Genomic DNA, 16,820 nt, shown 5'->3' with positions numbered 1-16,820 from the left:
CATTACTGTTGTTTACGAAACTGAGAGGACGAAAAGCGAATGTCCGGTCCTTTAACCGGGTTGGTGGACTCGGCGCATCGACCCAGGGGAGTTGGAAAACCCTCATTCCAGACTAATGGTGCACATCGGCTGGCTCCAGGATCCTGAAGGAACAAATGGCGTATGAATCAGTCATTGGTCATCGGCTAACATGGGTCTGCATCTCCTCACGATGCTCCACTGCCTTGTGGATCAGATCTTTAGGTCAAAGAAACACTATTCTATTTTAAATTCACTTGGTATTGTTTATTTGAATCATCCCATTGATGTTTATGACTGAAATTGATCAGTCTCTTATTGGCATATGTGCATCATGTGCATATTGCCTCGATATTAGCCTTAATTTACAAGCATTATAAGCAAAGATGGATGAAGATACATCCAGCTGACGAGTCCCAAATAGGACGAAAAGCTAGTTAAACTGGATTCCACTGCTAGCCACTATCCATCTTTGCTTATAATATTTTATTCTATTTTATTGAAGAAATAAGGAACCAAACATTTTTATCAAGTATAGGTTTGGTGTGTAATAACTATTTTCACGAATAATTACAGGTTTTATGCTTGAATAATCTTGCTTTATATTACAGGTATTATTCTCCTTCATAAGTGAATAGAAAGATAGTTACGTGATTTAATCTACTAATCATTATCATGAAAAGTATTTAAAAATACATGTTGAGATACAAAAAATGAGTCTCTTAGACATCTATCTTTTTATCTTTTTTTTCAGCTATAGTGTCACAATTAAACTTCATATTTATTCCTTACAAAGACTTATCAAAATTTATAAAAGATTTTCAACAATAGAATAATTCAGACTGTTTCTAATAAGGATATAACGAACATACTCGATGAATGATTTCATGGTTATTAAGGCTTAGTAGCTCAGTAGACAATTCATTATGTGTTTGAACTGAGTTAAAATCTCGACGGAAATGCCAATTCTGGAACACAGGCACATTTAGCTAACTAGTTTCAAATGGATCAGAAGACAAGTTTTGGATTTTATTGTCAACTACAATACATCTATAACCTTAATTAAGTCAAACATTAGCAGACATAAACTGAACACGAAGGGAATGTCTGATTATAATGAGTAAAATGTCTCTGTGTAACCTTTCAGTGTAAAGTAGAGTGATATATTATTACAGAATCTGTCATAAGCTTTTTGAAGATCAAGGAAGCATAATATTGTATATTGAAACGCTTTGAACATTGATAGTGAAGCAATTTATTAATTCTTTCCAGTTTATTCAGAAAACCGTATAAATTTGATGTATGTAATGCTTAATACCGAAGTAAACATTACAAATTTAATTCGGTTTTCAATGATTTGGATTAGTCCACCGCTAATATATTTTAGCCGTATTTTTGATCACTCTTAGTTGGAATATACTCATCATATGTTGATTGCCTATACTTAGTCATTATGACACAAGTTGGTATATAATACATGGGACGTGGTAAGTAATGAAATAATGAGCGCACGTTTTCTCCCACTTGAGACTTATCAACTAGATGTATCTGAATCCCTGAGTTGACTTGATAAGTGAGTTGCTATCTAGATAGATTACTTTAGGTGGCTGTCCAGTGCTTACTAATTCCCGATGTTACCTCAATCGAAGCTAATATACGACAAATACACTCAGTAAGTATCAAAAAATAATATTGAATATGGACTAGTATCAACACACAAAAGACTAGAAATGAAGGAAAGCTGTTTCATATTACTTTCAAAGAATTCATACATTGATGATGAGATTTTATTTTCAAGAATTATGCAGAAAATTTCGTTTAAAAAGACTAGTACTTTATCTTCAGCCAATTTACTTCCCGAGGCATACTAAGAAACTGTAATTGTACTTGTCTTATGATTTATAAGAACGTCTTTAGGTAATGAATGATTGGATATCATGGAGAATTAGACATATTTATCATCCCGATAATGAATCACTTTACAGTAAGTGTCCTACTACTTATAATATAAAGGCCTTACGTTTATTATATTACCTTTTGTTTAGTAAATCGGCATCCGTTGTGGTATGTTGTTATCAGACAAAGAGAATCCTTGATAGGGTTCTTCAAAGGTACTCCAAATCGTGTATTTGGTAAATGTTATGAGATTATTGTTTTATGGAATGACCATTTTTTTTTTACATACCTAATATTTGCTAAAAATATGATAGCAAGAATTTAAGAAAACAATAAAAAATCATAACAACTATATTGGAAAGTTCTAAGTTATAACTTTTTCCAGAAGTCAACTTCTCTAAATGAAAAAAGATATGATGGTTGTTGATAGTTCATGTCGAAATAGAACAAAAACTACATCATTTATGCCGTTGTGTATACTATGGAATAAATAGGTCTTTAACTTATGTATTTCATATGTGTATGTAATGTATACCTTCAGTATTATGCGTCTATGACTATGTGCGTACTATAGAATGTAAACTTCCCTTTCTTGTCGGTTTCACGTATGTATGTAATATTTGCTGAGGTCTTAACACTCAATCTTCTTTTTGATAAGTATGAAAACCCTCTCTCTAAAAAAAATTACGTATTCCTTTAAACCTTTAGTCTGTAAGTCTCGTTATATTTGGAGTAATGCCAGAATGATGATCATAAACCGTGATACAAATGTTGGGTAAAGGAGATCGACATTTCTCCTAACAAACCAGCCAGCTATCCAACGTAGTTGACATGATCCATCATGTAACCTTTCACATTGTGCCATTCATGCAGAAACAGCCCCTTGTCATTACTAATCAGTAATCAAGGATGTTAACTTATTTCAAGTAAATGCACGAGAACTTACATCCATTGATCTTTTTTTACAGATGTTGAAGAGCAACTGAACAATTTTTCGAACAATGAAATCGATCATTTCAATGATAGTTTAGAAACTAATTTTTCAATAAATGAACCCTCTGATGAATTATATTCACCTGTTAATACAATTTTATCTAATTTAAGTAAACAACAACAACAACAAGTTGATATAAATCTGGATTCTAATACAAATTTACGATTTGTTAAATATTTTGTTGGTGAAACTATTCGAATGCGTTGTATCATACCTGAAGGATCACATGTGGTAAGTCACTATGAATGTATACATATAGTTACTAAACATTATTCGGCGGCCTATGCTCCATTGGGAGTAACAGGCGTAAGTAAGTAAGTAAGTACTAAACATTATATAAGACAGTATTTTCAATTGAATGCTTATGTCAGAAAATGGTCTATTCGGCATTTAGTATACGTCTAATTATATCTTTGATCAACTTGACAATGAAGAGACAAACCATTAGGAAATTATACGAGTTTATAAAGGTTAAAAAAAAGTTTTTTTCTTATTGGCATCTTATAGTAAGTTTTTATTCTATGAGATGAGATCGCCATCATATGCCTGACCCTGCTCAGATTTCTGCGCTTGGCACCGACAGTAAACGTAGAAGGGCTTCAAACAAAGTTATAATTTCTAAGGCAGAGTATGTTGGAGAATCATGGTTTTATGAAAATTGTATATTATATTACATATGAGTTAATTTAATCAACTGTTCTGTTAGAAATAATTATATAAAACATTTGTGAGGTCATTTCTTACCATTAAATTAGTACACTCATGGAAAATATTAGCACATTCATATATTTCCGTATTGTTAAAAAGGCTTTTGTTCATGTTACAAACATATGAATTTAAAATGAAGTGAATGCATTATTTTTAAAGTTCTTTAAAACTTTAAAAAAGAGTAAGAGTCCCATACTAAGATGAAACTGACGTCTAGTAACTTCAGGCTTACAATCACGTAACTCCTAGAGTTTTATGAGAAGCCATGATCAGTGGAATTTAATCGATGTCGGATATGAGATAGTTATCCACCTCAAACAATGGATGGTTGGTTGTATGATATCATAGATCGATTGAAGTTAGACATTAACACCGTTGGATGCCAACCTAAGAGTTTAGAGGTTAAGCGTTCTCATGTGACCGAAAACTTTGAGTTAGAGTATCACGTGAAAGATCATGGATGCGCACTGCTGAAGAGCCTCCCATTAGGACGAAACGGACGTACAGTGTTTCCAGGTTTTCAATAGTAATCTAGCTTGGATTGACTCGTGAATGCAGCTGTGAATATACTATAACCTTCCTAAATCCCCATACTGATTTTAAAAAGAACCTGAAAAAACGGATTAGCAAACTCTTTTAAAAATGTTATCTACCATTTAAATTAAGCAGTTTACGGGGAAATGATTTATGAAGATATAAAGATAAAACTGATGACTATCAGTAATTTATTAATTCTTAAAAGACAATGTAAAGCTGTTTACATCACATTGTCATTCATCAAAAAAGAACAAAACAGAGGCGCCTACATTTGTTGAGTAAACCTTTGGAAAAGACCTATAAATGACGTTTGAATTTAAAAATTATTGTTATAACTTGTTGCCTGTGTGTCTTGTCAATGTATAACGTGATAATACCGCCAATTAGAGAACAGTGAACTATTGATCGAACCAATGACATACGAAATCCGTGTGAGCAGTCCAGAGGACTTATAGGTCCTGCTTTCTAACTAGCCCAGCCAGTTAGGTTTAGAGCACCAATCTTAGCCTTTACGGTATGAATCATTTATTTCAAACATACTGGGTTTATATATCAACCAGACAGATCACATCGTATCATAAAATAAGAAACAACATTTACACAAGATCAAGCCCAAAAGTGGCTGTGAACAAGGGAGAAAGTAATTGATAGGCTGGGTATAACTCAATAATGGTATACCGTATAATAATAGTTCATAGTTCAAAATAAAGCTTATAATAGGAGGGATGCGAATATGAATGATTTAGTTATTTAACAAATATACAATAATATATATACGCATGGTAATGGTCCATAAATGGATCCCTAAAGTTACCATTCATTATTCTAATCGAGACATAACAATTATTTCATCTTAAAAAAGTGATTTTAATAGTTGCGATCATGAATCAATTGAAGCTAGACCACCATGGAAAACCTAGAAGCACTGGACGGCCATTTCGTCCTAGTATGAATGAATGTGTCGCTCAATTTCGGGGATTGGTTGATGTTACACATTAACAACGTTAGATGCCAGCCGGCTTAGTCGTTTAGAGGTTAAACGCTCCTGGGTTGAAATCCCGCAAGCAGAATCGGGATGCGCACTGCTGAGGAGTCTCACAACAGGAAGAAACAACCGTCCAGTGCTTCCATGTTTTCCATGATGGTCTAGCTTCAATTGACTCATGATCTCTACTATATAAAATTGTCATTATCTTCTTTCTTTTCTTAATTATTATTCTTAGATAATATGGAATAAAATTGGTGAAGAATATCCCCTTACAATAGGTAATCATAGATTTATACCAGATAAACGTATTAGTATTAAACAAAAATCATCAAATAAATGGATATTACGTATAATTAAAGCTAAATTAACTGATAGTGGTTTATATACATGTACTACAAAATCTATACATAATGAATATAGTATAAAAGATCATTCTAATCAAACAAATAGAAATAGAACATTACCTATTATACAAATGAATAATCCTGATTATTATATATCTGTAGGTAAGTAAATTTTATAGTATATTGTACTTACACATACTTAATATACTACTGTTTAACATTATATAAGTAGACAGTTTTAATGAAGTATTTTAAATTTGATAACTAAAGGTAATTTGCAGTTATATGTAGTGATGCATGATGAATAGCAGTAGGATCCAAGATGTATATTTCGTCCAAATTTGGGACTTATCTACTGGATGTACCTACATCCCAAAAGTGTATGTTAACTCTAGGAACTGAACCTAGTAAAGTTCGGTAAGCAAAAATGGATAGTGGTTAGCAGTGGAATCTACGATGTGCTTTTCGTCCTATTTGGGACTCATCAGCTGGATGTACCTGCATGTCAGAGTTGATGTTCACTCTGGGACTCGAACGCCATTGAGTCATCCAATCGGCCATCCTTGTTAATTTAGGCTATATAGAGACAATACGCGCAGTATGCACACATGCCAATTAGAGACTGACCAGTTGCAGTCCTAAAACATCAATGGGAAGATTTAAACAAACAATAATAGCAAAGTTCGTTTCAAATACTATCGCATTATCTACTTATCTATTGAGTTAAGATTTCTACACAATGACGTCAAGTTTAATTCAGTTTTGTATGTATTATTTGGACCTTTCCATTGATGAATAGGATTGTAACTGATCAGCCTCTTATTGGCTTGTATACATCCTGTAAGGATTGCCCTCATATTGTGTTAAGTTATATGCATTATAAACAGTCTTATTAAACTATCATATATATTATGATATGGTACTTGTTATATCGATTGAGTTGCGTGAGTATGTGCATTCTTGCCTAGTTGATATATATGAACGTGATAAGACCGCCTATCAGAGAGCAGTGATTTTAATGATCGCCCAATGATACGCAAAACTGTGTGAGCAGTTTTGAGTACTTATCAGTCCTGCTATCTGCCTAACCCAATCAGTTAAGTCCACAACACCAATAACAGCCTCTGCAATATGAATCATTATTCTCAAACATACTGGATGTATATACCAAACAAACTGACCACATCGTACCATAAAATAGAAAATAACATTTGTACAAAATTTGGCCAAATGTGGCTGTGAATGTGGGAGGCAGTAATTAATGGACTAGGGATAGCTCAAGAATGGTAAATCATATAGTAATAGTCTATAGATCAAAATGAGCTTATGATAAGAGGAACACGAATACGAATAGTTTAGTTACTTAACAATTATACAATAGGAAATATACATATCACTTTGGTCCATAAATAGTCCTCAAAGTTACCATTCATAATTCTCCACAGGATATAACAGTACTGATATGAGTTCAGATATATTGTGTCTTTTAACTAACCTTCTATTTTTGTATAACATTTTATCATAATATTATCTAGAAAAAAAAGTCAATTTTAATTGGTGTGTTAAATGTGTAACAATTTTTCCAGGTTTAAATTTACTCTTCCCTCTAGTTTGTTAAGACCTCCAAATTCAATATCAGGCATGAATTTACTTTCATCACTTAAGATGGATAACATCTCACCCTTATATTCACATTTGTTCATGATAACCACGCCTGATCTTTTATCGGGCTTTAACAAGACAATATTAGGGTTTGTTCGTAGTTCTTTTAATGATTTAAAATGTTGAGAAGTGAATATGCTTCATAATGTTGGATCAATTTTCATTATTCAAAACAATGTTTGAATGAAATTCCTTATAGTATTTACTCTAACATTTTCCGAATAATAATTTACCACGATGATAATTTTACTTCGTATTTGTATATAGTAATAAAACCTACAAAACTGGTCGATATTTTAAGAATTCGCTTCACTGTGTTAGTTAATACATTCCACTGTTGTTGAGCTATACTTTTCTAAAGAATCTATTAGCACTGAAGGAATTAGACAAATTTTTGTCGATGGTCAGTGATTAACCAACTATGAACATCTCAATTCGGTAAGAAGTTAATTTCAGCTTTAGGCGCGAAATCTCAAAGTCCCAGAATGTGAGACTGAGTGCTCCTATTTTCGACCCTATAGAGAGAGTCATTTCTTCGAAAACCTTCAGGTTCGCTTAGCTAACAAGTGCGGAGAAGCTTTAAGTGTCAGTCTAGGGTTTTTTATCGACTACCTACGACTACATAACATCTTTTAGACTATCGGACATGAAAAACATTAAACCTCATAAATAGTGATCAAATAAACCTGTAAAAAACCTGTAAAAACTATATATTTAAAAGATGTGTCTTTAAGTCTACTTATTCTTGAATTTCTATTCGTCTACGGTTGAAGATCAGACACCAACCGTAATATATTTTTGTCCTCATAACACTGCAATAACTATTTCAATTTTCTTATATTTGTATGTCAAATCGAAAACGCAGATGTTTTTTCATAGAACTGTAGTGTCGATTTCTACGTTAAGCCCACATAGCTTATTCTGGCTTCCGGACAGGCCATTTTATTCATTCTTCTTGAGTCGCTTTTTGACCTTGTTAATTATTCACTTATCAACCTTGACTGTTTTTATATGAACATATATGTGTATACTTCTAATCCTATTCATCAAATGTCTGTAACTTATTTTTGTTTGGCTATAAATATTGACTAACGCTTGACTAAATCGAGTTGGCTCACGTGCCTTCTCGACTGAGCGTCACTTCGTTTTGCTTCGCTCTCTCTTCTTCGCTTCCTTCGCTACGTCTCCCAGATTTTTTGGTTCGATCAACGAACTCCATTTTCTCATTCGACTTATTTAATTGCGTTATTCACCAACGCGATTTAAGTCGATGATTATATACGAGAGTGTCCAGGATGTATATTTCGACAGTAATCATGGGATAACGATCATTCGTTCGATCTAACATAAGTTAGATCACAGGCCACTAAAGAACAGATATAAGGTACCTAGCAGTCTAACACAAGATTTTAACTCGATTTCGTTCTATCTCAGCTGGCATATATGTACCTGTGCGGATTGACTTCACCTAACCATTATGATACAGTTTTATATAAATCTTCGAGATTTATTTAAGTATCAAGCTATTCCAATCATACATTACATAATCGTTATGATAGTGATTACAAATGATTCTAAACTTACTTTATTTAATATTATACTTACTTACTTACGCCTGTTACTCCCAATGGAGCATAGGCCGCCGACCAGCATTCTCCAACCCACTCTGTCCTGGGACTCCTTTTCTAGTTCTATCCAGTTCTTGTTCATTCTTCTCATGTCTGTCTCTATTTCTCAACGTTATGTGTTCTTTGGTCTTCCTCTTCTCCTTTGAGGGCTTGTCTTGTGACACAATTAGGTGATTTCTTCAAAGTGTGCCCAATCCACTTCCAGCGCTTCCTCCTGATTTCTTCCTCTGCTGGAATCTGGTTTGTTCTCTCCCACAGTAGCGCGTTGCTGATAGTGTCTGGCCATCGGATCCGAAGTATCTTGCGTAGACAGCTGTTAATAAACACTTGTATCTTCTGGATAATGGCTTTCGTAGTTCTCCACGTCTCCGCACCATATAGTAGAACTATCTTGACATTTGTATTGAAAATTCTAATCTCGGTGTTAGTTGACAATTGTTTTGAGTTCCAGATTTTCTTCAGTTGTAAATATGCTTCTCTTGCTTTGCCGATCCTCGCCCCCACATCTGCATCTGATCCACCGTGTTCATCAATGATGCTGCCCAGACATGTAAAGGTTTCCACATCCTCCAAAGCCTCTCCGTCAAGTGTAATTTGATTGACGCATGTTGTATTGTATCGGAGAGTTTTCCTTTCTCTTTGTTTATATTGAGACCTACTGCTGCTGAGGCTACTGCTACACTAGTCGTTTTCTCCTGCATTTGTTGTTGCGTTTGTGCTAGAAGAGCCAGATCATCCGCGAAGTTTAAATCAACATATCAGTTACATAAATATTTTATCTTAATTATATAGACAAAAACTAGTTTTACACAAAGTAATCACAACTATTATTTCAATCTGTAAAATATGTAAGGATCGTTTAATAGTTTATAATGATTGTCATATTTTGTCTTGGTGAAAAAGGTATAAAAATAAGGTGATATGTCAAAATGCACTTCATAGGAACTACACTAAAGACTGAATTATTAAATCATAAACATAAACATCGTCATGCTGCATCCTGCCTGTCCACTGTATCCCGTGCGTTCCTCCAGATGTTGACGTCTTCATAATCCAGTCGATCACCAGGAGAAAGAGAAAGGGTGAGAGTAGGCAACCTTGCCTAACACCGGTCTTTACCTCGAACGAGTCGGTGAGTTGTCCTCCGTGGACGATTTGGCAGTTTAGTCCATCATAGGAGTTCCGTATGATGTTGACTATCTTCTCAGGCACGCCGTAGTGTCGAAGAAGCTTCCATAGTGTCGTCCTGTCCACGCTATCAAATGCCTTCTCGTAGTCGATGAAGTTGATGTAGAGTGATGAATTCCATTCGATTGATTGTTCCACAATGATACGTAGAGTTGCGATTTGGTCTGTGCACGATCTATCCTTACGAAATCCAGCTTGTTGATCTCGAAGTTGGGCGTCCACGGAATCCTTCATCCTGTTTATCAATACTCTGTTGAAGACTTTTCCTGGTATTGAGAGAAGAGTGATGCCCCTGTAGTTATCGCACTTACTGAGATAGCCTTTCTTTGGTATCTTGATCAGAAGTCCTTTTTTCCAGTCTATTGGTACTTATTCTTCGTCCCAAATCTTATTGAAGAGGATGTGTAGTATCTTGGCAGTTGCTGCTACATTTGCCTTCAGTGCCTCTGCCGGGATGTTGTCTGGTCCCGCTGCTTTGCCGCTCTTGATTTGTCTAATGGCCATGCTGATCTCTTCAATTGTTGGTGGGCCAACATCGATTGGGAGGTCTATGGGTGCTGTTTCGATGTTGGGTGGGTTCAGTGGAGCTGGTCGATTCAAGAGTTCTTTGAAGTGTTCCACCCACCTGTTTCGTTGTTCTTCAATATCGTTGATTACTTTGCCTTCCTTGTTTTTCACTGGTCTTTCTGGTTTACGGTAATTTCCAGCAAGTTTCTTTGTTGTATCATACAGTTGTCTCATGTTTCCCTCTCTTGCAGCCTTTTCCGCTGTCATTGCTAAATCTTCCACATATTTACGTTTGTCGGTTCTGATGCTCCTCTTCACTTGCTTGTTTGCCTCTGTGTATTCGGCTTGTGCCTTGGCTTTTTCCGCTCTTGTTCGGCTGATATTGATTGCTGCCTTCTTGTTCCTCCTTTCTTCAATCTTATCCAGTGTACCAACAGTGATCCATTCCTTGTGATGGTGCTTCTTTTGGCCCAGAACCTCTTGACATGTTGAAACGATTGCCTCCTTGATACCTTTCCAGTTGCTCTCCATGGTAGTTCCCTCTCCATTGAGTAGATCATGAAAGGCCTGGAACCTGTTGCTGAGGGCTATGTTGAATTTGTTGAGTTTGTCAGCATCTCGAAGATAGGCCATATTAAACTTTTGTGATGTTATCTGCGCCGTTGTCCAGTGCTTCTTGAGTTTTAGTTTCATCTTGGCGACCAGCAAATGATGATCGGATGCTATATCAGCTCCTCTTCTGGTTCTCACATCCTCCATCGTCCTCCTGAACTTTTTGTTGATGTAGATATGGTCGATTTGATTCTGTGTAGTGTGATCCGGTGAAATCCAAGTGGCTTTGTGTATGTTTTTGTGTGGGAATATGGTGCCACCTATGACCAGTTTATTGAAGGCACATAGGTTTGCAAATCTCTTACCATTTTCGTTCCTTTCTCCCAGTCCAAGTCGTCCCATGACGTCTTCGTATCCAGTGTTGTCCTTTCCAACCTTAGCATTGAAATCTCCCATCAGAATTGTCAGGTCCTTGGTTGGGCACTTCTCGAAGATCGACTGCAGCCTATCGTAGAATTGGTCTTTAGCGTCTTCATCGTAGTCGTTGGTAGGCGCATAGCATTGGATGACGTTCATTGTAATGCCCTCTCTCTTTGTTTTGAAGGAGGCTTTGATGATCCTTGGTCCATGAGATTCCCATCCAATAAGTGCATTTTGTGCTTTTCTGGACAGCATCAATGCAACTCCTTGTGTATGTGGGGCATTTTCTTCTTCATGACCGGAGTATAACAGAAGTTCTCCTGAAGACAGTCGTTGTTGTCCAACCTGCGTCCAATGTGTTTCGCTGATTCCAAGAACCTCCAGGTTGTATTTTTTCATTTCTGCAGCAATTTGGAAGACTCTTCCGGTCTCCCACATTGTCCGGACATTCCATGTACCTATAAAAATTGTCGCTCTGGTTGTAAGAAGGTGCATCGGCCTCATGACTTCCGAAGGAACTTGGCTTTCATCATGAAACGTCATAATTATTTCTTCTATTCCCAGGGCAGAGTTTAAATGGTTTGAATAATTTTTTCTGGTTAGCGTTTTTTAGCGGGTTGATTTTCTGCGGGATGGGGTCGCTAACCTCATGCCCAAACCCCCTCCTTTACCCGGGCTTGGGACCGGCAGTAACCCCCAGAGGAGCTACAGGTGGGGTTATTTAATATTATACCTTCCTGAAATGTACATATGTCATAAAATTCATTGATTCGACTAATCTCCAATTCTGATTTATCTGAAAGAACTAACAAGGATCCCTTGTGCTGTATATTAATTACTAAGGTATCTTGATATATTTTTTTCTATCAGAAGAAAACTAAAACTAAAAATAACCGATTTCGTTACCTATTTGAATTAGATTATAGCAACTATCCTGCACCCAAATTCGATTATGGTTAATTTTGGTTAGGCCCTTTTATTAACTACCTTAACATACCTTGCCATTTGAATAGTAACAATACGCATATTTCTGTGCACTGTTATGATCTCTAGAGCACATGACAAACTCTAGCCAAAACGTTGATTACTTAAAAATCATTCGATAATTCATCCTCCTCCCATATATGCACGCATTCAAATCCTATTATTATCTTTTGCTTTGTCTTGCTGCGCCCTCATACAATTTGACTTTAAATTCGATTATGTGACTTCTCGAACATACTTACTCATACATACTTATACTTAATCCCGTCTCTCCTTCAAAGACCCCGGATGTGCTTATAGCTTTGTGACATGTGTTATTCGATAATAAACTGTAGTTTCAGCTTTTCTTTAACTTCTGATTTCATGCACGATTATCGAGGTAAAAGATTAGCGAAGCCAAGCACTACAAGTTAAATAAAACATATAATGATAATTATAGCCTTTTGAATGTTTACATCGTCTGGCTTTGAACATACTTTAAATAAAGTATTCAACAAATTACTTATATAGAATCATTAGTTTACAACAAGTATCATTTTGCAAATATCCTAATGAGTATATTTTGAATGCAAACTATGCATTAAAAAGGTAATTTTAATAAACAGAATGAAGATTAATACATTTCAATGAATTGTATCTAATATTTTCAGAATTCTGAAAAATCATGTTTGTTTGTTTGTTCGTTTGTTTGTTTTACTAATCATGATGTTTATTTTCATAGTTGAAATCATGAGTTAATTAAAGCTAAACCACCAAGGAAAATCTGGAAGCACTGGATGGCTGTTTCGTCCTATTGTGGGACTCCTCAACAGTGCGCATCCACGACTTTGCTTTGCGAACCCGTCTAGCTTCAATTGACTCATGCTTTCAACTATAAAAATACTAAATCTCCACAAAAACCCCTTCTGATAATAATAATAATAATAATAATAATAATAATGTTTCTTATTAATTGTATTATTATGAAATATATATATCAATATAATTTCTTTTTTAACTATTTGAAAGTGGAACCACAATTAAAAGGAGAGAAACAAGCAAACATTACTGTTGTCTCTGATAATTTTATTCTTAAAAATAGAAGTAAGTTGACTTCAATCTTATAACATGAAATTTATTATTATATATATACTCATAACTGTTCTAATCAAAATGTTATATGATTAAAGTCAAGTTAGATAAAATGATTAAATAGTTTAATATACGCTTTATTATTGTGGATTGGTTGAAGTTAGATACTAACACTGTTGGACGCCGGCAGGCTCAGTGGTCTATCGGTTAAGCAATTGCGCGCGAGACGGGTAGGTCCTGAATTCGAATCTCGCGCGGCGTGATCGTGGATGCGCACTGCTGAAGAGTCCCATACTATGGAAGAAATGGCCGTCTAGTGCTTTCAGGTTCCCCGTGGTGGTTTAACGTTAATCCACTAATGAATTCAACTATTGAATTACTATAATATCCACAAAACCTTTTTCTGATAATAGAGAATTTAGTAATTTCTTTGGTCGGAATATGGCGGACCAAAAATTATATTAAATCAAAAATAACAATAAAGGTTTTACGTCCAAATGTTATCATAATAGTATACAATTTATTAGTTATGAACACAAATAAAAGTTAAAGGACATTACTAAAATCAGCTAATTAGTGCATGTTCTGTTGCTTTCGATACCAGAATCCAAAATTATGGATAATTAATAACCCCAGTGAGGTTGATATAGCTCCAGTAATATAGCCAAACGTAGAATATAATGGAAACGTTACCACAGTCTATAAATGTAGATGATAGTTCAATTATCATAACCACAGGCAAAGAAGAATGAGAGGCGTGTATAAAACAGTGTATTTATGAGCTGTTAACAGTGTCATGATATGTGGGATTCGAAAAACGGAAGAAAAGTGTGTTCAAGGCCAATCACTTAAACAACATGTACAAATTGTGAAAATTGACAAAATAAATCCAAATAATATCAAAACCTAATTACAAAATAAGTTTGGTATGCTTATCTCACCAAAAAGCTTACTAATAGATAAATGAATGTTAATGAAGTAAGGAACGATTCCTTACTCATCAGTGGTGCCTTTCAGCACTAAGCTTTGCTGACTTATAGGATGTGATCTCATGTCTAAGAATATGTTCAATCTAGAAAAAGCTTTCGGATTCTTTGGTTTTCGTGAAAAGGCGTTGTTTCATGGAACAGAATATTGACTTTATCTTTGTATTTAAAGAGAAACAATATACCAAATACAATTTTTGTGATCTCTTTTGTGTATTCATATCAGTTTAGATGATTGCAATCCTAAAAGATAGTTAGAACATATATAAAAACGAAGAGAACAATGTATAACTAACTGTGTAAAAATAAATTATTAAACACTGTTGTAATGGATCCCGCTACTGATAAATGTCGAATTATTAAGTCACAGTTAATATATATTATTAGCTTGAATTTAAACACAAAAAGCAGTTCAATACAAATAAGGGTATCAGTAGCTTGTACCCTTTGAAGTCATATGTATTGCAACTATAGTTATTAAGGTATATAGTCTTTGGAAATATCATCGTTAGAATATGATATTCGTCGTTTAACATCAATTGTGTAAAGATAATGGCGTTAATAATTGACGATTTATTGTATCTGTACACTTACTTATGTTAATCGCATTTCTATTCATTAATATGTTCACCATTGATGTAAAATGTATTTTATACTGTCATATATATTGTTTTACTCAGCACTTACTGTCACTGGACCACGTATAGTTTACTATGGTAGTCCATTGGAATTAAAATGTTATGCAAAGTTTTCTACTGATGTACAATCATCCGGTTACGAAATACTACTAGAATGGTATCATCATGGTATTCGAATATCTTCAGATCCATTTAAATCTGGTGGTGTGTATATAAAACAAAAATGGTTAGATCCAAAAACACTTGAAAGTCGTTTATTTATAAAATGGGCAAGTGAATCAGATACTGGACAATGGATATGCTTAGAACGATATAAACCTACTAAAAATAATACTGAACATGATTTTCCACATGTCATTCATTTAAGCCCAATACATAAAAGTTTATTATCAACGGATAGAATTCAAAATAATCATTTACCGATTTCATCTATTTCAAAGAATCGGCCTTTATCTTCAACATCTCCGTTGGTACCTACTTCAAGAATAATGTTTGGGAGAATAGAAGTAGAAATTATTGGTATGTTTGTTAATAATTAAATCTTTTGGTATTTGATACACAATATACGTGTTAATTGATGTAAAAAAAATATTAGATTCAAACAAGATTTCACGCTTTATTAGGTTTATTACAAATTATTGAATGGAAATGAAATAGGCGACAAACTTGAACCTAACGTGATTCACATTACTGCACAGTATTCGTCCGTTACAATCGATAATTACAGTTTCGTTCCCAAAAATGCTTGATTTCTTCGTCGACTTCTCAAGAGCATGTCGAAAGATTTTCGTGTATTCAGTGACAAAAGAGTAAGGATACGAGTTCTACAGAGAACATTTAGTTCCATGATCACCTGAAATACCAGACTAACGTGTAAACTTGTGAATAAATTTTGAATACCTTGCCAGTGGTAGATTTATCAATAATCCATACACACCATTGTTATTGAAGCCATTGAAAAATATTGCTAGTAGTACACATCTGTTGTTTTTTTTAAAGACCACAGTTGACTACTTGTTGTGATACAAAGCAGTTTCCCATAGTAATATGTATTACAAAGTATATGGTGTACCTGAATTACTCAAAGAATTATAACTCAATCTGTGTTTTTACTGAATGTCTACGTAGGGCATAAAAATAAATGTCTGACAAAACAACAACCAGAGAATTGTTGTCGCAGAGAACATTACAACTATTGTCAAACATATATAACTTGGGCAGCGACATGAAAGATCCAAGTAAGAACATATAGACATTAAATAGGGATTTAGCTGACACCCAAAATAGGTCAAAATCAATGTCCAAGAGCACTAAGTTTACACCAAATAATACTCCTATTTATATTAATTGAACTATGTAGTAATTCATAATATTCTGATAATAATCATACGCTTAATAGTGACTGTCTCCAAGAGGTATTTCCTGGAGTTCTAGTGAGAAGCAGTGACCAGTGGAGTTTAACCGCGTCTGTTGTGCGATGGTAACTCACTGAAGACAGTTATGCACAATACCTCAATTTCGTGAATTAGTTTAACTTAAACATTAAAACCGTTGGATTCTGATCGACTCAGTGGTTTAGTGGTTAAGAGCTCTGGCGCGAAACTTGTAGGTCATGGGTTCAAATCTCCCGAGGTGGGATCGTAGATGCTCACTGCTGAGGAGTCCAACAATAGGATGAAACGGCCATCCAGTGCATCCA

At 34.8% G+C, this 16,820-nt stretch overlaps 1 protein-coding gene across 1 annotated transcript; it reads left to right on the top strand.

The window, feature by feature from the left end:
- Positions 1-1,938: 1,938 nt before the first annotated feature.
- Smp_169880 (hypothetical protein) lies at positions 1,939-15,660 on the top strand (the record flags this gene model as incomplete). Its single annotated transcript, XM_018798269.1, has 6 exons — positions 1,939-2,002; positions 2,883-3,139; positions 3,532-3,568; positions 5,420-5,647; positions 13,435-13,509; positions 15,164-15,660. The coding sequence occupies 6 exons, from the start codon at positions 1,939-1,941 to the stop codon at positions 15,658-15,660; spliced, it is 1,158 nt and encodes a 385-aa protein (XP_018653227.1).
- Positions 15,661-16,820: the final 1,160 nt, after the last annotated feature.

The sequence above is a fragment of the Schistosoma mansoni genome, chromosome 6 (genome assembly GCF_000237925.1).
Source record: "Schistosoma mansoni strain Puerto Rico chromosome 6, complete genome".
NCBI classification, from domain to species: Eukaryota; Metazoa; Platyhelminthes; class Trematoda; order Strigeidida; family Schistosomatidae; genus Schistosoma; species Schistosoma mansoni.
Note: the sequence above shows the minus strand (reverse complement) of the source record. Positions and strands in the feature narration are given on the sequence as shown.